Source organism: Mustela nivalis (genome assembly GCF_964662115.1).
Source record: "Mustela nivalis genome assembly, chromosome: 7".
Taxonomy (NCBI): Eukaryota; Metazoa; Chordata; class Mammalia; order Carnivora; family Mustelidae; genus Mustela; species Mustela nivalis.
In genome coordinates, this window is record NC_139026.1 from 30,496,593 (window position 1) to 30,518,129 (window position 21,537).

General features: G+C 36.6%; 2 protein-coding genes across 9 annotated transcripts in view; one reads left to right on the plus strand and one right to left on the minus strand.

Moving 5' to 3' along the window:
• TMTC3 (transmembrane O-mannosyltransferase targeting cadherins 3) overlaps nt 1-10,092 on the minus strand; it is a 61,159-nt gene extending 51,067 nt beyond the window's left edge. The window contains exon 1 of the mRNA XM_082738862.1: nt 9,885-10,092. The gene's annotated coding sequence lies outside the window, so the exon portion shown is untranslated. The remainder of the gene's footprint in view (nt 1-9,884) is intronic.
• Nucleotides 10,093-10,206: 114 nt separating this feature from the next.
• CEP290 (centrosomal protein 290) overlaps nt 10,207-21,537 on the plus strand; it is a 99,726-nt gene continuing 88,395 nt past the window's right edge. For 5 of the 8 annotated variants that reach the window (XM_082738861.1, XM_082738854.1, XM_082738859.1 and 2 more), the window contains exons 1-9: nt 10,262-10,426; nt 11,041-11,170; nt 11,322-11,399; nt 12,455-12,524; nt 12,783-12,829; nt 15,632-15,775; nt 19,627-19,680; nt 20,421-20,573; nt 20,961-21,143. In XM_082738861.1, the coding sequence (XP_082594987.1) occupies nt 11,069-11,170; nt 11,322-11,399; nt 12,455-12,524; nt 12,783-12,829; nt 15,632-15,775; nt 19,627-19,680; nt 20,421-20,573; nt 20,961-21,143 (831 nt within the window). In that variant the 5' untranslated portion in view covers nt 10,262-10,426; nt 11,041-11,068. The other 3 variants (XM_082738857.1, XM_082738855.1, XM_082738856.1) reach the window with 3 other exon arrangements.

The following is a 21,537-nucleotide window of genomic DNA, read 5'->3' on the forward strand; positions in this document are numbered from 1 at the left end:
GGTGGCCTCCAAAAGCTGGAAAAACCAAAGGAACACATTCTTCATTAGAGCCTCTAAAGTGACCACAGCCTACTGACTCCCAATTTTAGTCTAGGGAAACCTATTTTGCACCTACATAATTATAAAATAATAAATTTGTGTTAAGTCACTTTATTTGTGGTAATCTATTACAGCAGCAAGAAGAAACTAATTAAAGAGCCAGAAGATCTAAGACCTGATATGTATCTATAGGAGTTCTTGCTAGATGAAAGAAGAATACAGTAGGGACGGCAGAGAGACTTAAAATCAGGTGAAAGACTTATATAAGGATACAGACACACAAAAGCCTATAAGAAAGTATTAAAGTATGTTCAGAATCAGATAGGAAAACCTTAGAATATAATACTTAAAAGAAATGCAAAATCCAATCTTAGAAATTACAAAAGGAAGTAAGCTGTACCTTTTGAAGAAATAGATTATAGTAAGAGAAAAATGATCTAAGAGTTTAACTGAATCCAGAACTGATTTATCATCTCTAAAGAATATGAACCTGCACCTTATCCCAGAAAAAATTAGTGGCAGTTGTTTAAAGATTGGAGATACTGAATAGGCATTTGCCTCACTTCTTCTCAATCACAGACTAAAATGACAATCAAGGAATAAAAAGCAAAAAGCAAAAAGATAATAAAATAAATAAATAAAAATGAAAATAAATAAATTCTCAAGGATAAAGACCATTGGATTTTGGAAGCTCCAAAAACAAAAGTTTAGTGGTGATTCAACAGAGCTCAGGAAAGTGCATCTTAAGCTTAAGGGGTAAAGCTAAAAAGTTTTTTTGCATCACTGCCAGCAACAATCTCAAAACTGGTGACAAGAATCTCAAGAAAAAGGAACAGATGAATTTGTTAAAATTTAGACTCCTCTGGCATTGGGTATAGGCAAGTAACCTTTTCTCCTGTAGCATGGCAGAAGACTAGAGACTTCTTCTCCAAAATGGACACAGTGTGTCTGATAAAGAAGATACAAGTGAAAACAAAGGTAGCAAACTGAAAATGAAGGTTAACTAAAAGTCTGTATTTTGAGACTCTCCAGTTATCTTCTACCAACTAGGCTCAGAATCTTATAAAATTTTACAACCCTGGAAACAAACAAAAAAGAGGCCTCTAAAAGCTTCCAGAAAAGAAGAAAGCAGGTTTCATAGCAAAGATTAGGAATTCAAACAAATCTCTTTTTTTTCCCACTAACACTGGAAGCTGGGGGTTGGGGGGGGGGGGGGGTGGAGATAGCCAGAAAAAAAAGGAGTAATGCTTCAAATTTCTGAGGGATAATAATTTCTAACCTAAAATTTGATATTAATAAACACAAATTTCCAGAACAAAATCTTAAGATATTCAAGTTCTCAAAAACCTTATCTCTGGTGTCTCCTCTTCTCAGGAAACTAACAGAAGACATATTCCAATAAATGAGGGAATATACCAAGAAACAGAAAGGGAGGGAAATCAGGAAACAGGGGATCCAATGCAAGACAGCAACAAAAGAAATACCCAGAATGAGAACCATGTAAGCAGGTCCACTAGCCAGCACTGGAACAGGTCAGAAGGTTCTTGAGCAATACTCTTAGGAAGATATAAACAGAGCACCTAATGTGTAAAAACCATTTCATTCTCCCATTGTGTGTGTGTGTGACTGTAATTTAGAAAAACAAAACAATTCAGGACATCCACCACTAGGCAGGTGAAAATCAAGTCCTGTGTATGGGTCACAAATCTCTCTCCCACATAAAATCTCAGGACCCTGATCTGGGAACATTTGGGATTCTTACCCTGAACTGCTGTTTGTCAAACTGTTTGCTTAAGTGTTCTCACCACAGGAAAAATTAAAATTAGTAGAAGAGAAAGAGTAAATTAAACCTCTACTACTTCAAAGTTATATTGGGGAACAATATACATATGATCATTACAGTACTAATCATGTTTAAGAGACTCAACATACACCGTAGACTCTTGGTATATGAGCTTCAAAACCATAAAGTACAATTTTATATGATACAATAACATATAACATATATTAAATTATAAATCATGCAGTTTGTTGATTTAGACTTTTTAGTTGAAAAGTATAATAATTTAGCCAAGTTTACAAATATTATTGGAATTTTGTAAGGACTTGGGAGTTGCTATAGTTTTAAGCTTAATTTACTAGTTTATACAAATTGTTTTAAGTATTGAGAAAGTTTCGCTTTTTAAGTCAGATATCTGAAGTCCTTGAATACAAATGAATACATTCAAATTGTAAATATAATTTTTTAAAGATTTTATCCCCTATTGAAGAGAAAGAGAGCATGAGCAGGGGGCAGGGAAGGGGACTGGGGGAGAGTAAGAAGCAGAATTCCCACTGAGCAGGGAGCCCAAATGGAACTCAATCCCTGGGACTCCAGAATCATAACCTTGGCTGAAGGTAGATGCTTAAGCGACTGAGCCACTCAGGTGTCCCTATAAATACAATTTTAAATTAAGGGAATTTAAACAAGTTTTTTTAAAAGACATATTTGTTTATTTTAGAGAAAGAGAGCAAGTGTGCACGTGTAGGGGGTGGGGAGGCAGAGGGGTACAGTGGGGAGAGAATCCCAAGCAGACTCCACATCAGGCTTGATCCCATAACCCTGAGATCACAACCTGAGTGGAAACCAAGACTTGGATGCCTAACTGACTGTGCCACCCAGATGCCCTGACCAACTTTGAAACAAACTGACTAAGGCACTTAGTCCTTTCAATTTGAGTTGTTATAGAGAAAAAGGGTAAGTTTATAAAATAAGGGTTTTTTTTAGGTTGAATTTAAAGGTTTAAAAAAGCCTAAGGTTATAAAATGCAACTTTAAGAAACTTAGTTCCCAGGATTTCTAAATAGTTAATGAAGAGTTATACAGTCACATTAAGTTGCAATGCAGTTCATTCAGTAACTGAAACACTCAATTCCAACATAATAATCAAAACTCTCAACTTGATTTAACTTTGGGGATTGTCCTCTGCTCCAAGCTCTGGATCACTGCAAATAAGAAGCCTCCTGTCATAGAATGGGGTTCTACTCTTCCTTCTTTAGATATGAGAGTACCTTATATTCTTGTTAAACATAGTTTTTGAACACTACAACATTAGAGCAAAATGGTGAAAGAAAGGAAAACAAAAATGCTTACTTGACATGTATGGTACAAAACCCCATACTACTGGGAATCATCACCTCAAGTTCCTTTCATTTCTATTTCAACTTCCTTCATTAGAATGAAGACCCTTAGTCCCTCCTTGGAAACATGATATCCAGCTTTGATTCACTGAGATCTATTTGCAATCATGACCCCTACTTCCATCCTCTACTCCCACCGGTGGCTTTGGGGGCAGAATCTCAGATGATTCCACAACTGAGTTCACAAGCATGCACTAGAACTAGCTCAGTCCCTTTGTTTCATCATTAAACTCACTTGGGTTATCTTTAAAATTCTACAAAATTGGTATGGGTGAGGGGTTTAAGGAGCATCACGTGGGTTTACCAGTGAAATGCTATTCATCAAGTAAATGGCATTATAAAATGCTTACTATTCATGATGAGTACTGTTATGGTTAGTTTTATGTGTCAACTTGGCTAGGCGAGAGTAGTATCAAATACTAATCAAGGTGTTGGTATGAAAGTATTTTGTAGATGTGGTTAATGTTTACAATCCAATGACTTTAAATAAAGATTATATTCCATAATGTGGATGGACCTCATCTAATCAGTTGAATTACCTTCAGAGCAATACTGAAGTTTCCCTAAAAAGAATTTCTACCTCAAGAGTGCAGCATCAGATCTTGCTGGAGAGTTCCCACTTTTCCAGCCCACTCTACATCTACAAACTCTACAAATTCTGAATTTACCAGCCCCATAATTTTTTAAGTCCATTCCTTGATATAAATATCTTTATTTGATATATATACACAAGTATATGTAGGTATATATATACATATAAAAATATGTAACTATACATATATATTACTGTTGCTGGTTGTGCCTGGGATCCCTATTGCTTATAGTTATCTTGCTTGATTAAAGCAGGAAATCTAAAGTGTAGGGGGTCTCCACTAAAAAGGAGAATTACGGGCCAATATCTCTGATGATCATGGATGCAAAAATTCTCTACAAGATACCAGCAAACTGAACTCAACAGTATGTTAAAAGAATTATTCACAATTGCATGGGATTTATTCCTGAGCTGCAGGAATGGTTCAATATTCACAAATCAATAGAGGTGATACACCACATTAACAAAAGAAAAGACAAATAAAGGGGGATAAAAACCCTTCAAAAAGAATGAAATCTTGCCATTTGCAACCATGTGTATGGAGGTAAAGTGTATTATATGAAGTAAAATAAAATAAGTCAGTCAAAGACAGACAAATACTGCATGATCTCACCCCTACACAGAACTTAAGAAACAAAACAAATGAACATATGAGAAGGGGGAAAAAGAGAGAGAGGGAAAAACCATAAGAGACTCTTAGATCTGAGAGGTGATGGAGGGAGGTGGTTATCGCATAGACTAGATTGGGTTGTGGGTATTAAAGAAGGCTCTTGATACGATGAACACTGGGTATTGTATGTAAATGATGAATCACTGAATTCTACTCCTGAAACCAACATTGCACTGTATGTTAACTAATTAGAATTTAAATAAAAATTGCTAAATTGTAGAGGTCTTAGGTTGGAAAGCTAGTTTCTGCTATGTATGGTCATATCCTCTAGTAGGCTAACCTAAACTTCCTTAAATGGTGAGCTCAGGAGAGAAGGGGGGCAAATCCCAGTGCACAAACTCTTCTCACATCGTTACTTAAGGCATATAAATATATCCGTGTGTGTGTGTGTGTGTGTGTGTGTGTATCTCCCCCCTCCCCCATGAAGCAAGGTTAAACCATAGTCACTGAAGGAGAGGTTAGTACAAGGGCTAAGATCGTAGAATTTTTGAAGAATCTCCAAGGGAGCATATTACGGGAGAAAGGGAATGACAGCTAGTAGTTCTCATGGATGTCATGAGCTCAGCTATGGAGTCATTTTAGGTTCTGCCCCAAAGAACTACTTGTAAGGGTAGAAGTTAAGGGAAATAGAAAGGTTTACGTAAAGGAATATATAGAGGGAGGCATGATTCACTGGGGGCCACTACTCTAACAATGTACCACATCAGTATTAAATGTTAGCTGTGGGAATGGTACAGAGTATATGTTTGTGTACTCCTAAAATTCATGTTAAATCCTAATGTTCAATGTGGTATTTGAAGGTGGGGCTTTTGAAAGGTGATTAGGTCATGAGGATGGGTCTTCACAAATGAGATTAGTGCCCTTACCAAAGAGGCGTGAGAGAGATCTTTTGTCCCTTCTGCCATGTGAGGAAATAGTAAAAACACTATCCATTAACCAGGAAGTGAGCCCTCATGAGACACTGAAAATGCTCATGCCTTGATCTTAGTACTTTCTAGTCTCCAAAACTATGAGAAATAAATTCCTCCTTTTATAAAACACCTAATATAGGGTATTCTGTTAGAGCGCTATGAACACTGCCGTGTGAGGAAACAGTAAAGACACTACCCATGAGCCAGGAAGTAGGCCGTCATCAGACACTGAAAATGCTCATGCCTTGATCTTGGTACTCTGTAGTCTCTAGAACTGTGAGAAATAAATTCCTGTTTTTACAAACCACCTAGTACAGAGTATTCTGTCAAAGCAATATGAGTAGACTAAGGCAAATTCCAGTACTTTTTCTAGCCACATAAACATATTCAACGCAGGCTCATAGTCTGAGTGAATGAGACTGATTTGTGTTTACTTACAACAATGGCATGTCACTACATACACACAAACAAACTAAATGCAATGGAAGACCACTTAAGGGCTACAACATAGAGATACAAAACAATATACTTTCTTCAGCAAAACTGTACCATGAACCCCTTTTCCTAAAAATCCAACAGTATAATTGTGGAAAAAAATAAACCTGCAGGAAACTTTTGTATGAATCTGGGACTATCTACCCTGGAAAGTAAAGTTTTCTCCATAAAATAATTTCATGATGTTATCTTCTTCAGTAAGAATAATCTATATTTCATGACTTTTTTAAAGCACATAAAGTTTGTGAAGGCTGCATTCACGCTTGTTCCTCCTAATCTTTCCAGTCTCCTGTCAAAAGACAAGTATCTGCTTGTTGCACACTGAATCCTCTCCAGGAGAACAAACAAAACAAAACATTTATTACACACAGTGGATACTAAATTTCTCATGGCCATGTTTTATTACAGATGCTGGAAAAATAAGTTACCATTCATTTTCTCTATAAGGCAGCTAAAAAGGGAATGGAAGTAACATTTAAATAAAATAAGTGTCCTGATATAGGGAATAAAGTAGTAATTATAAAAGGGAAGCCTTTCTTGTGAGATGATTTTGGTCATATAAAACTGCTCATAAAACCAGGAAGAAGAAAAGAAGGCAGGTCCAGGCAAGTGTTCCTTTAATAAGTCCACTTATAAAATTATCACATAAATCTCTTCTCTTGGTGAAAACTGACTGATGCAGAAAGTCTGATGAAATGTAATAGCGAGTTTTGGCAACTTTCCTCAAAATTACATAGTGACTGAACTAGAACTTGGATTAAATTTCTTGATTCACAGTTAGGTACAAACTTACCACAATGCACTAGGATCTAGACCACCTCAAACTTGTGTCCTGTTGTATCCCCCCCATATAGCTGTTGGGGCAGGTCACTGAAAAGACTGCCAGTTGATCTATAAACTGGACCCAGGTGATCTGAGTCTCCTTATCCCCTCCCCTTGGAATGTGGTTCTGTTTGCTTTTCCTGCTCCCCAAGGCTGCTGCAACCACATAGCCTTGAGATAATGATATGGTGTTCAGAACACTGCATGATACCCTTGACTAAACCCAGTTAAGGCCTCTTTCTACATAAACTTTTAAGATTTGTGTGGTGGGTACAGGGATCCATTATTCTTCTGGCTGTCAAAGACAAGCCTCTTAGGCAAGACGCCTTTGCTTAGTGAAACTGCCACCTACCAAGCTGGAGTGGCCTTCCCATTTCTGCCCTCCAGTGGTCTCTCTGCCCTCCACATTCAGTAGCCAGTTTCCGATTTTATCTGGGAAGCTCCCAAGGAGGTTATGAACCAACACTAGCACAGTGTAAAAGGTCAAAAATACTGTTAGAATAAGTAAAAAAGACTGAAATTTAAGTTAGGACTGTAATTGAGATCTGGGTTACAAATGAGATTCATTAATTATTAGGAAATAACTTAGCTTCTCTGAATCTATTTCCACTTCTGAAAAATGAAAATAAAATTCATCATTATACCAGGTACATTGAGTTGCTGGGAATATAAATATGAACAACAGGGTGAGGGGAAGAAAGGGCAGTAAAGATCAATACAGACAAGACAAAACTAATAAATGAATATATAGGATAGTTATAACAAAGGAAAACCAAGAAAAACAAGGTGCTGCAGTAAAAACAGATTCTTATGACAAAAATAAACATGAAGTTTTTAGCATATGACTCATGTGATAGAGAAATTAGATCTCATGTCTTCCTTCCCTTGCTAAATTATGAATTAAAAACTGAACATGAAAAATATGTAATTCAAATTCCTAAGTAAACAAAATTTCATCATTAGAATATGATATTTACTATAGACAGCAAGGCTGAAGAACAAGCACTTCACAGATGTTGGTTCTTACCATGCCTGAAGAGGCAGTATGGCATTAAACAGAATGTCCTCCAGCCTGAAAAATCCATTTTCAATCACACCATTTAAGTTTTAGCACAGTACTTAACCTCTCCAAGCCTCAGTTTTACAACTTGGTTGGAAAATAAGGATGATATAGGCACTCACTTCACTGGACTGTTATGAAGATTAAATGATAGAGTGACAAAGTTTTAGTAATCATAAGAGAATGGCATTTGCATAAAACACACAGGTTAATGGAACAAAACAGACCAAATCCCAAGAATATACAATGAAGAAAGGAGAGTCTAATAAATGGTGCTAGAAAAACTGGAGAGGCCACATGCTCGCTGAGAATGACTTTCTGGATTTGGAACCAAAAGCAAAGGCAAAAAGCAAACATAAACAAGTGGTAGTATGTAAACTAAAAAAGGAAACCCAACAAAGGAAACTGCCCAACAAAGGAAACGATCATCAAAATGAAAAGACAACCTATAGGAGGGAGAAAATACCTGCAAATCATATATCTGATAAGGGGATAATATCCAAAATATTTAAGGAACTCATACAACTCAACAGCAAAAAAGGAAATAATTTGATTTAAAAACAGAGAGAGGAACTTCTTCCAAAGACATACAAATGGCCAACAGTTACATGAGAAGGTGCTCAACATCAGTGATCAGGGAAATGTGAATCAGAACCAGGAGGGATCACCACACACCTGTCAGTTTACTGTCATGGAAAAGACAAGAGATAACAAGGGTTAGCGAGGCGCGGGAGAAAAGAGAACTCTTGTGCACTGCTGGTGGGAATGGAAACTAAAGTAGTCACTATGGAAAGCAGTTACAGAAATAACTCAAAATTAAAAACAGAACTATCGTATTATCCAGCAATTCTATCTCTGGGTATATATCCGAAGAAAACGAAATCACTATGTGCATGAGATATCTGCACCCCCGCATCCACTGCATAACTATTTACAGTAGCCGAGACATGGAAATAATTTAAGTGGCCATTGACAAATGAGTAAAGAAAATGTGGGTACATACAATGGATGATTCAACCATGAAAAGAACGAAATCTTGCCATCTGGGACAACCTGGATGGATCTTGAGAGCATTATGCTAAGTACCAGACAGAAAAACACAAGTACTATATGTATCTCCCAGGCAATCTAAAAAACAAAAAAAAACCCAGAACACCCCCCAAATTCACAGAAACAAAGAAGAGACTGGTCAAAAGGTACCAACTTAAGATTTACAAGACAAATAAGTTCTGGGGTTGTAATGTCAGCATGGTTAAAAAAAATAAGGAACGGTATGTGGCATATAATCTCAGTAAAGGATACAACAAGATTATCATTCCTACACATCTGATGAATGTCTTTAAAACGTAGCTCACTAAATCAATACCTTTTATTTTTTGTTTTACCCAAATACTTGGTTTGGAAAGAAACCATATTTTCAGAAGGAAAACTTCTATCAATTATACGTGAGAAAAAGTCTTTAAAAAAAAAAAAAAAGGAGGCGGCACTGGTTTCGCAGTTGAAACTGTCATTTAGATTTCAAGTCGACAGCGTCTTAACAAAGTTGTCTAGGAGTGTATCAAATTCATGAATGTCTAAGCACAGCGGGATGAACAAAACTTGACCGAAAGAATTGAAAACACCCGAGAAACGCTTTCATCGGAGGGCATCCTCGGTAACCAAGGAAGGGACAGCATCTAGGCTGATGAGTACTGAGGCCCCAGCAGTAGGTTGGGCAAATTCTAACCACTCCTTTCTAGAACCTCCACTGTAGACCAGTCCTTCGATCTTCAAGTCCTCCAATCCGCGAAGGCTACGGCGCTACAGGTAAGGCGGGCAGAAGAGAATATGTCCTCTTCTCAATTCTTCACTCACCCCGAGACCACGATCTTGGCCGTGCGGCCCCACTCCGCTGTACGGAGTCGATTTAGTTCTTTTAGCGAAAGAACGAAAACTTTCTTTTTCTTCTTACAGAGGGCAGCACCCGTGGAACGTGTGCAAACGCCCGAGAAAAGGGGGTCTTTCTCCCCTCTTCAGACCTGGACCGAGTCCTCCCGCGCCAACAGCACGAGCTTCATTAAGCCGGGACCGCTCCCCTCAACTCCTCCCCCGTCGCTGACCCACAGCCCGACCTCACCTGGGAGCGGTTCCACCAGCAGATGGCTTAGAGAAATCCCAGGAAAAGCGGACCAGCTGGTAACGCCACCAAAGGCACAGTCATGGTCTACCTCATTCAGGTCACCGGCGCAGACGCGCCTCAGCCACTGCGCCTCCCGCCTCTGGGTCGTCCCCCCACCACCCCGGTACCGTCGCAGCCTCCCGCATTGCACGCCGGGAACGGCCTACCTCCACTTCGCATAGACTTCAGTTCCCAGCATGCAAAAGACTCCAGACAGAACTGCACTCTGGGATTTGGAGTCCTTATCCCTCGCTTTCTCCCCGTCTTTAACAGAGAGTCCGAGGGACGCTGCAGGAGAATCTAAACGCAAAGCGTCACCCAAAGTCGTGAAATGTAGGCTTCCCTCGCATCCGGGGCCCTGTGCCGTCCTTGGCTGGGTGGGGAATGGTGTCGCCTAGCAGCCGCGCCGCTCCTGCCTGAACGGGAGCTGTTGGCGGGATCCAGAGTCCGGGCGGAACCGCGGTGGGGAGCGGTCAGGCGTGGCAGCGGGACTGACCTTGGTCCGTGCGGCACATCAGGGGCCTTTGCTGGTTGCCAGGCTCGGTTTGGTGGGTGGATCTTGGTGAGCAGGAGCAGCCAGTTTCTTTCCAAGCAGGTTCTTTAAGCCTCAGGGCCCGAATGTTACAGCCTATTTTCCGCAACCCTCAGTCTTTGGTCCGCATCCGTCTGCCTTCTCCTGTCTTCAGCCCCGGTTTCCCCGGCCTGCCTGCTCTCATTTCAGTCGTTTTTCCCCCTCAAACCTTTTCTTTTTACTCCCAGTTCCTGCTTCACCGAATCAGGGTTCATTTTCAGCCTTCCAAGTACCCCCGCGTTTGGCACCTTTAGATGTTTGCGCGCCTCGGTGGTAAGGGGGCGTGGAGAAGGGGGCTCAGAATCTTAGTTCTGACCTAGATGAGTTGTATGAGAGAATCCGTCATAGTTTATTCAGCTGGTTCAGTATTTGTTGTTTTGTGCCCGCTGCTGTAATTTTGATCAAGGCTATTTTGCCCACTTACCTGTTACACAAAGAGCCTTAACTCTTTGCTAACAACATAGAGAGTTATAATGATGTAATCTATAAAAATAGTAACGCTGCTTACCTTGAAAATGCTAATACCCACCTGTTTTGTTACAGAAAGTAAAGCACAGTGAAAGATTTCAAGATGCCACCTAATATAAACTGGAAAGAAATAATAAAAGTTGACCCAGATGACCTGCCTCGTCAAGAAGAATTGGCAGATAATTTATTGATTTCCTTATCCAAGGTGCTTAATTGATAAACAATACGCACACATATATATACACACAACTATTATTAATCTAAGTTGTTCCTGAAGTCAATGAATGTTACAAATGGAAGAGTTTTTATATTTTGCCCAAGGATTATAAAACATAGTTGCTTTTCTTTTTACTTAGGTGGAAATAAGTGAGCTAAAAACTGAAAGTCAAGAAAATGTGATACACCTTTTCCGAATTACTCAATCACTAATGAAGGTTTGTATACAGTAGGTTTTAATAATGGTTTTGACTATTAGAGGACGTTTAAGGAACTGTTCTTAAATAGGTTAATCTTTAGGAAAATACTTTGTAATATCAAAATCACTCAAAAATGAGATCTCTTCCAGTGTGGATTGAAAATTTTAGTGTGCAAAACATTGCTGGTTTCTGCTCTGAAGTTCCTAAAAGAATGTTTAAAAGAAACAGAATGGGTATTTTAAAAAATAACATAGTGAGGTCTTTTGTAATTATGTTAACATAATCCTGAAGTCAGAATGAAAAATGTGAACAAGTTGTATAGGGATTTATTGGTAGGGGAAAAGGTTTAGGTGAGAGAAGGGCCAAAGACTGATGAGTAATTTTAGGTAAATGAAAATCAGTGGTAAATTTTAGAAAGCTTCTAAAGCTGGAAATCGCCTTAAATAAAACTTGGAGGAGAAAATATGCTTATTCATTACAGTTGAGGAGACAGGTGCAGAAAATTGTTAATAGATTATGGAGGAAACAAATATTGGGTATAGCTTGCAGTGGGCTGTCAAGTGTATTACAGGGGTATTTTATGCTATCAGCAATGAGGATCCATTAGAGGTTTTTGAGCCGCAATTGGTAAATACAAAAGTATGGCTAAACTAGGCTAAACTATGGCTCAACAAGGCTAAAATAGATATGTTAATAAACAAACTGAAAGAAATTGAAGCTATTTAGACATAACATTGTGAAGAAGGTTAGATATAAAATTATGGACTAAAATAAAGACAAATGTAATAGAAAAAAATAGTAGAAATAGTAGAAAACAATACAAAGGGAAAAGTTACACTACTGGATATAAAACAGAAGGAAAAAGGAATCAAAGATATTTCAAGCTGTTAGGAATCTAGGAATTATATCCTTAAGTAAGAATATCATCTATTCATTCAATAAATACTTAAGAAAGTCTCCATATCCCAGGGATTGAATGCACTGAATACTGGGAAAGCAAATGAAAAAAAAAAATCCTCATTTTCAATGCTTATGTAAAGGCATATTGAAATAATGTTTCTTTTTATGTTTAGATGAAAGCTCAAGAAGTAGAGCTAGCTTTGGAGGAAGTTGAAAAAGCTGGAGAAGAACAAGCAAAATTTGGTAAAGGCCCTAGAAAAGTTTATCATGATGTTAAATAGGGGAGTCTGTTTAGTATGCTCCATAATATTTATATACTCACTTTATTTTGAAAGACATTTCTAGAACCCTTGTTTGATGGATAAGGTATAAAAGTTATTTTTTCTTACGTTACCTTATTATAATCATGATTGAATCTTTAAAAATAACAATTTTAGTACTTTGAAGTTTACTTAAAAGTTTGTTTTGAGGTAAATCTAACTGAAACTTTTTTTTTAATAGAAAACCAATTAAAAACTAAAGTAATGAAACTGGAAAATGAACTGGAGGTATGTCCTTTTGTATTACTAGGGTGCACTTGTTAATTTTATTATGTTGAATTACTGTTTTCAAATTTTTTTATTATTGCTTGGAAAAATCACAAGAATGATACTGTGTTCCTAATTAGTTGTTTGTTCAACATATATTTTACATGTTATATAAATTCTTAGGATTGAGCATCCAATTGTGAACAAAATAAAAACATTCAGGATGGGTGGCTCAGTAGGTTAAACAGCTGCCTTTGGCTCAGGGACCGAGCCCCACATCAGGCTTACTGCTCAGCCGGGAGCCTACTTCTTCCTTCCCCTCCTCATGCTGCTCCCCCTGCTGGTGTTCTCTCTTTGTCTCTCTGTCAAATAAATAAATATAAAAATTAATAAATCTAAATATTAAAAAAAAAAAAAAGAACATTCAGTAACGTGAAGCTTAGAGTCTACGGAGGTATACAGAAGATTACTAGTAACTGAGCTGGAGTGGAGGCACATGGGAATTTGAGGAATAGTGATGGAAAGATATTGTAGAAGAAGTAGCTTTTGAGAAAGCTAAGACCAAAAATATGAATACATTGTTAAGGAACTGAATAGATTGACATTCCGGAGAATGTGGGAAGGAAAGTGATACAAATGAATTAGCCTTTAAGAGGAGAAAAGACCTTCTTCCTTTGTAATAGGAAATACGGATGTGTGCAGAAGCTTTTATGTAGAACCTGGAAGTTGAAAGTTTAGAGGGAAGGCCCATTTGCCAAAAATAAGAGTGGAAGATGTGTAGTCAAAGTTGAAGGAAGTTGAACAAAGCTTAAGCTTGAAATATAGTGGGGAATGAGCTGGAGATTAAGGGATCTAGACTCAGACAATTTGAATAAATCCTGATTCTTTCACTTACTAACTCTATGAACTAGGATGAGTTATTTTTTATTCTGTACTGTATATCTATCTTCTAGAAAAATATCAACCATTCTCAATATATACTTACTAAATGAATTATGAAGTTGGATTGATTCTGTTAGTGTTTATTCAGGCAGCTACTGTAGAAGAGAAGGACAGGGCAGTGGGAGATATTGGTAAGAAAGTGGTTGAAGTGATAAGTCATTATTATGAAATCTCAGCTGAATGGTTAAATCAAGACTTGAATGATAGGAGAGGGATGAGTCAAGGAATCAGAGGGTCCTATGAGGTCAGAGGGCAGGTATACTAAGGAATAATGAGAAAATGTTTCTGCAGGGACAAGGTTCTGATGTGGGCATTGAGAGTGGGAGGTTATAGTGAATTCAAGAAGCATGTAAAAAGAGACTAGAATGAAAGTTCTATGGATCTGGAAACTGCTTAAGGGTCTTTTGGTGGAACACTGTGAGCCATGTGCCAAGAATTCTCAGTTGAGAGGAAGTTAGTAGTTTGCTGCTACCATGAGTAGGTAGGAATTGGATAGCTGGATGTCATGTGGAATTCATAGCAGCTGGAGTTTTCACAAGGTGGTAGAGGAATGATAGCCTAGAAGTTGCAGGTTGAAGTAAATCAGCACCTTCTCTTGCCCATGAGTTCTGGGGATGTGAAAGAATGAGCATCTCCCAATTAAAAGAGTTCTAAAGGATTTAGTATACTAAGGAAACCAAATTGCAGCTAAGGAGGGGAGATGGAGACCATGATGCAGTAAAAGAGCTAGGAGTGTAAAAATATTAATTTATCTCGAAAGATTTTTAAGAGCACAAAGGAAAGTTTTCTGAAGGAGGAAAAGAGTAAGAAAAATCTACTTAATATGTAGACGTAACAGCTGTATGGTAAAGACATGAATAGGAGATAGGTAGATAATAAAGGACTTATTTTGGACCATGACCCCAAATAACAGGAATATGAAGTGAAATGGATTTAATCTGCCAGAAGATTTTTTTTTTTTTTAATTAAAGTCTACCCTCAACATGAGACTCAAACTCATGACCCTGAGATGAAGAGTTGAATGCTCTACCTATTGAACCTGCCAGGTCCCCCAGTCTGGCACAAGATTATCAAGGTAATCTTAGCCTGAGCCATCCAGTACAGTAGCGATAATCGCTTGTGGTTTATTTACACTTAAATTCATTACAAAAAAATTAAAAATTCAGTTCTCTATTTGCAGTAGCCACATTTCAAGTGCTCAAAACTACTTGTAGATAGTGGCTACAGTATTCAGACGTGCAGGAACATTTCCATTAGCCTAGAAAGTCCTGTTGGACAGCACTGATTTAAATAGAGTATGAGGAAAGAGGCAGGTAAAGAGCACCAGAAGTCAGGTTCCCTGGGTGGCTCAGTCAGTTGAATGTCCAACTCTTGGTTTTGGCTCAGGTCATAATCTTGTGGCTGTGGGATCAAGCCTTGTGTTGGGCTCTGTGCTGAGTGCAGAGTCTGTTTCAGGTTTTCTCTCCTCTCTCTCTCACTCATGCTCTCTCTCAAGTAAGTAAAAATGTTAAAAAAAAGACACCAGCAGTCAATGACTGGGTGGAATCCCTGCTAGATTGTAGCCCGGTTTCAGAGTTCTGACGCTGAAGACAAGGCTTGGTAGTTCATTGCCTGTGTTCTCTGCCTGTGCAGTTTAGTCTGGTGTCTGTGGCTTGTGCTGAGCGATCGACATTCAATTCCTAGATGTGGGTGGCTCAGAAAAAGCTTAAGGGCATGTCAGTCTGCAGACTAAAGCTTAAGTAAACAATTTTAAAAATAGGTTCTTAGGCTAACATGATTTTAAATAACTGGTGCTGATTGTAATACAAATATAAAGTCAACTTGTTGTTGATTCTCTGATTATAATGGGATTGATTTATACTTTTGGTTTATTACTTTAAGATGGCCCAGCAGTCTGCAGGTGGACGTGACACTCGGTTTTTACGTGATGAAATTCGCCAACTTGAAAAACAGTTGGAACAAAAAGATAGAGAATTGGAGGACATGGAAAAGGAATTAGAGAAAGAGAAGAAGGTTAATGAACAAGTAAGGCACACTTTCCTCAATGAATTTTAACTGATGGAGTTACCTAAAAACACCTGATTATACTTTTTATAGTGCTAACTATCAATTTATATGTTTTATATGAGAATTGATATATACTTAATGCTAAGGCTTTATATCACTATTCATGTTGTCATCACATCTTTAAATCAAATTTCTTGTTTTCAGAAGTATGTTGCTTTGTGCAATAATACATGTAAAAAAGTATAGTATCTTAAGAAGTTGTGTTAATGCCAGCATTTTATAAATCAATGTATATTTTAAAGTATGACATTTCATCTTTTATACAAATATAGTTAGTACTTTTTATGTATATAATAAAATTATATGTATAAAATAATTCATGCAGTAGTCACTTAAATTTAGTTTGAGGAAAAAAAATTTTTCGCAGATGGTTTTGTTAATTCCTGTCAGAAAACAATATGTTTCTTATTTTGCCTCACCTGTCAGTATACTTATACAAATCTGCTGCCTAAGTGTTGTAACTGTCCCATCCCTGATTCCCAGAAGCTTTTTCTACCTTTGTGTCCTCTAGGTCAATGTCTTATTATATCCTAAGAATTTTATTTTGTCCATTGTTCTTTTAGAAATAGGAGGTGGTGAATTTTAAGTAGATGTCAATGGTTATAAGGTGTTGTTGCTGTTTTAAAGAATTTGTTATAAATTGATTTGTAAGGAAAAACATGCCTTTTCTTGATATATCTTTTTTTTAATATAATTTAGAAGACTCTTGTAAAAGTGATTTATCCATACAATTTTTGTGGTGAAAAAGTATGGATTGATGGCACCTAAAAGTTAGAAATAAGTTCTTAGAGGATTGTCTGTTTAGTTGACCCAATAAAACATAGCGGACTTATGGATTTCTTAATAATCACTGTGATATGCAGTAATAGAATTGCTTGTTAGGGATTTTCTGAACTGTTGGTTTTCTGAACTGTTCTTCTGTGTAGCCCATACATTAATCAACTTTTTCTCATTCATACCATGTAACCTTAGCTAATCAGAACTACCTTGTCTATTCTTAGACTGCTATCTTTCTTCATAGGTACAAATGCAGAAAACTTGAATATATGGTCCCTGTACTATTCCAGTTGCTAGATTCCTTGAGATGGAATATGAGTTGTTGGCAATTTCTTCTTTGCCCTTAACCAGTCATTCACTTTACTGAGAATTTATAGCTTGCCAGAAACTGTTAGGTTCTAGGAATACAGAAGTCAATGATACCCTGCTTTTTTAATATTCATTGTCCATAATAAATGTAATACAGAGGATATTCTGCGGAGGGATACCTAAATCAGTCTTGAGGTAATTTATAAACTGAGACCTGTAATAGGAGTTAGTCTGGCAAAGGGATGGGGTATACATTCATGGTGGTTAAAGACAGGGCATTCTGGGCTGAAAACAAAGCGTTTGCTAAGATTTGGAGGGATGAGATGGCATGGTGAGTTCAGGGAACTGCAGTTACTCATTTTGGCTGAAATATAGGTAAAAATAGCTAGTGTAGAATACTTACTATGTGCCAGATATTTTATATGAACTAATTCATTATTCTTCATTTCATACTTATCGTATGAGATAGATAACATTTCCCCATGCTACAGATGAGGAAACTGAGACACAGGAGGGATAAGTAATTGTCCATGGTTACAGAAACAGTAAGTGATAAAACCAGGATTTGAATCCAAATTTTTTCAGTGAGTTTATGCTCTAAACCACTGTACTATCCTGCCCTTCTTATTTAAACATGTGTGATCCTCTGGAGAGGTAAGCAGAGGTTGGTTGCTGAGGTATTGGGTCTTTTTCCTAAAAGGAGCCAATGAAAATTTTGAATAAAGAATATCATGATCAGATCTATACTTAGGAAGTTTATTCAGCTTTACAGGGAATGGATTGAAGAGGACTGAGAAGAGTAAGGGGACATCTGTGCTAACTCAGGCAGGAGCTGATGAGGGACTAATTAAAGGCATGACTCAAGGGATTAAGAAATATAAACACTTTAGAGATGTAGGTGTAATTGGATGTGTGAATGACTGGTTGTCAGAGGAGAGGGAGGAATGGAGAGTTTTCTGCATTGGGCCGCTGGATAAGGAGATAGTGTCATTCGTTAAGTAGAGACGCCAGAGGAGTTAGAAGGTGTGTGATTATTACTTCAGTTTTCACTTTTGTACATGTTGAGTTTGAGGTCCCAGTGGGCATATTGAAAAAGGATAATTGGATTTGGAATTCATGAAAGACGCTGGGTGGATGATGAAGATTTGTGAATTAAGAACATGGCTAAGAAGCCATAGAAATGACTGTAAGGGAGATCTCTGAGAAATGAGGAACAGCACAAGAAAATACAAGAATCAAGAATGTGATGTTTGAAAAACTAAGGGAAAAGAGCATCAATAGTGCTAAATGCTTCAGTGTTAAGTTCTTGACATTTCTTGTCTTGTTGAAATTTTCCAATTCAAAACCCAATGGGACTATTTCTTAATTCTCAGGTGACCATGTTGATGATGATAGTAGTAATAGGTGAAATCTCTCTTGAGATTTGTATAGCATTTTGCATTTTATTAATAAACTTTCTTTAAACTTCTTATTTTGAAAACTATCAAACCTTCATAAATATTGTAAGATAAGGAATAAATATTCATATGCACTTCATATAGATGCACCAGTTGTCAAAACTTTGCCACATTTACTTTCTCTCTCCATCAGTATCTTTGTACACACATATTTCTCTTCTCTTTGCTGAGCCATTTGAGAGTTAAATGCAGATACCATGATACTGCACACTAAAATATTTAAGCATGTCTCTCTGAAAAAGAGGAGTATTCCCTAACATAACTGCTATATAACTACCATATGCAGGAAATTTAATATTTATTCAGTACCCTTATATCTAGTCTGTAATTGCATTTTTTTTTTTTCTGTTGGCCTTATACTGCCTTTCATAGTCCCTCCGCCCAATATCCAAGGTTCCGTCAAGGATCACATACTGCATTTGCTTATTTATTATAGACATTTAACTATATTTTAATTGCAAGCCACTGAGAATTTTACTTTCTCCTTGAATAAGGGAAAAAAATGAAAGGCCATAAGAAGGATGGGGTTTGGACAATGGATGAAAAAAAAATGTGATGATAGGTATAGTATTTGCCTGTTTTGAGAAACAAAAGAGTCACAAAGAAATCAAATCATTTATGTGAGGAGAAGAAAGCACTCCATAAATTTTTGTTAACTTCATGCACTGAACGTTGTGCTAAGGACTTCATATACATCATACTTAATTTTTACATCAACATATGCGATGGGAAAGTTGGATGGTAAATCACTTTTTCATATTCCACCAGAAACTGGTAGACAAAGAATATAAACTTGGGCCAATTTGATTTCAGATTGCTTCCTTTTAACCATTATGTTGTGCTGCCTTATATTTCTAAGTAATTTTAAATGCTCACTAGAGCAAAGAGTATTCTAGCTCTGATATAGAAGAACTGCAAAATTTTAAAGGTCTTTGACAGAAAATTACTCATTAGGTTTTGGGGGTGAGGGGATAATGTGTGTGTTGTTTTGTTTCTGTATCCTTTGGTTAGAGTTTTGGTTTTAGTTTTTTGGGTTTTGTTTTTTTTTTTAATTTTTTACTCAACCTGTTTTGTTTTCATAATCCTTAGATTTCACAAATTTTGGTTTGTTATTCATATTTGATCAACATGATCAACTAAATCCTTAGTAGTTAATCATTCTCTGCTTCACTGGAGAGAGTTTAGAATTTAAATTGATCAGCTGAAAACCTAATTTTATATTGAATTACTGCTGAACCTTATTATTTTTTTTTTTTTCTGTTTTAGTTGGCTCTTCGAAATGAGGAAGCGGAAAATGAAAACAGCAAATTAAGAAGAGAGGTTGGTAAAAAATTTTAGTAGTTGTGGTAGTTCAACAAAGTTACCTATTAAAAAATTTTCATAAATTTATCTCTAATCAGAACTGGAATCTTCTAAGTAACTGGTGCTTTTAAGCTGCCTAATTTTGTGATATGAATTTGTCTCAGGGAAATAGAAAATAAATTGAAAGTTGAGGCCATTAAGTACTACATTCCTCTCTTACTTTATGTGGGTAAATTTTGCTTTGTTTCATTAGCCATTCTTTGTTATTTTGCTAATTGGCTGAAAAACTGGATTTCTGTCTTCTCTTATTTTACCCAGTATTCTTTTAAATGTTTTGTTTCTCATGAAATCTTATAAATTTTTTATTATTTGGTTCTTCTGAGCCAAATAATGTTTGTACATTGTTTATCCTTCTAGAAGTTCTTATCTTTTTAACATAACCAAAGTAGTCTTTGTTTTGGTTGATAATTAATATTCTTGCTTTCATTGATTATCCAAATAATATCTCCTTCTAAAATTTCTCTTTTTTATTTTAATTTCTAATTCTTAATTTTAATTATGGATTGCCTTTCTCATTTCTAATTATCTTTTTCCTGTTCTTTTCTGGAGAACAAACGCCTAAAGAAAAAGGTGAGACTTTAGGGGTGGAGAGACCTTGGGAATTTAAGGATATGTTTTGAGATCAACTAGTTAGATGATGAAATTTTGTTTCTCTGGATAGTTTCTTGATAGTGAATATTGTATTTGCTCTCCTTCAGAATGAGCAACTTCGTCAGGATATTATTGACTATCAGAAACAAATAGATTCGCAAAAAGAAACACTTTTATCAAGAAGAGGAGAAGACAGTGACTACCGATCGCAATTGTCTAAAAAAAACTATGAACTTGTCCAGTATCTGGATGAAATTCAGGTAAAATAGAAGTCGGTTCAAGGCAATGATTCTTATAAAACTTCAATTTTATTATAATGTAAACCTAGTATCTGGTCCTACAGTTAACTTCTGTAGTAGAAATCTGCAACTATGCATTTGGAAACATGAAATAAATTGCATCTTTAAAGTTAATAAATCTTGCAAATTCATTGATTTCATATGTCTGTCTTGGGCATTGAGAAGAACTAAGCTTTTTAGATACAATTTTGTTGATATTTAATTTGATTTCATTGGCCAAGAGCAATCGCTACTACAGATCTCTAAAGAATTCTCTATTCTCCAGCAGGCACTTATGACTCTATTTAATTTTAATTTAGTTTAAATTACAGTTTCTTAGGTTAACCATAGTGTCTTTAACTTCATTAGACTTTAACAGAAGCTAATGAAAAAATTGAAGTTCAGAATCAAGAAATGAGAAAAAATCTAGAAGAGTCCGTACAGGAGATGGAAAAGATGACTGATGAGTATAATAGGATGAAAGCTGTCGTCCATCAAACAGATAACATAATGGACCAATTAAAAAAGGAAAATGATCATTACCGGCTTCAAGTAAGAATTGCTATTAGATTAACTCATTCATGCAGACTTCATATCGTATCATTACTATTTATGTGAAACTAAAAAGTACTTTAACTTTCGAGGATATGAAGTTTTGTCTTATGCTATAATATACCCTTTACTGTAACATGTTGCCATGCTGATATGTTTGTCCATATGTGTTTCTCTAGTGCCCTTACGCATACCTTGTAGTTGATACCTGAATTAATGTGTAGATACCAGTCCTAGAAAACTAATAAATATGGGGATTTTCCTACTAAAAATGCCTAGAAGTCCTGTGGACCTGAAGTTAAGTTTTTTACTATAAAATAAATACACTATAAATTTCAGAAAACCAATACATTGTTCATGTTTTACATGGTATTAAATTAATGTAAAAAATAGA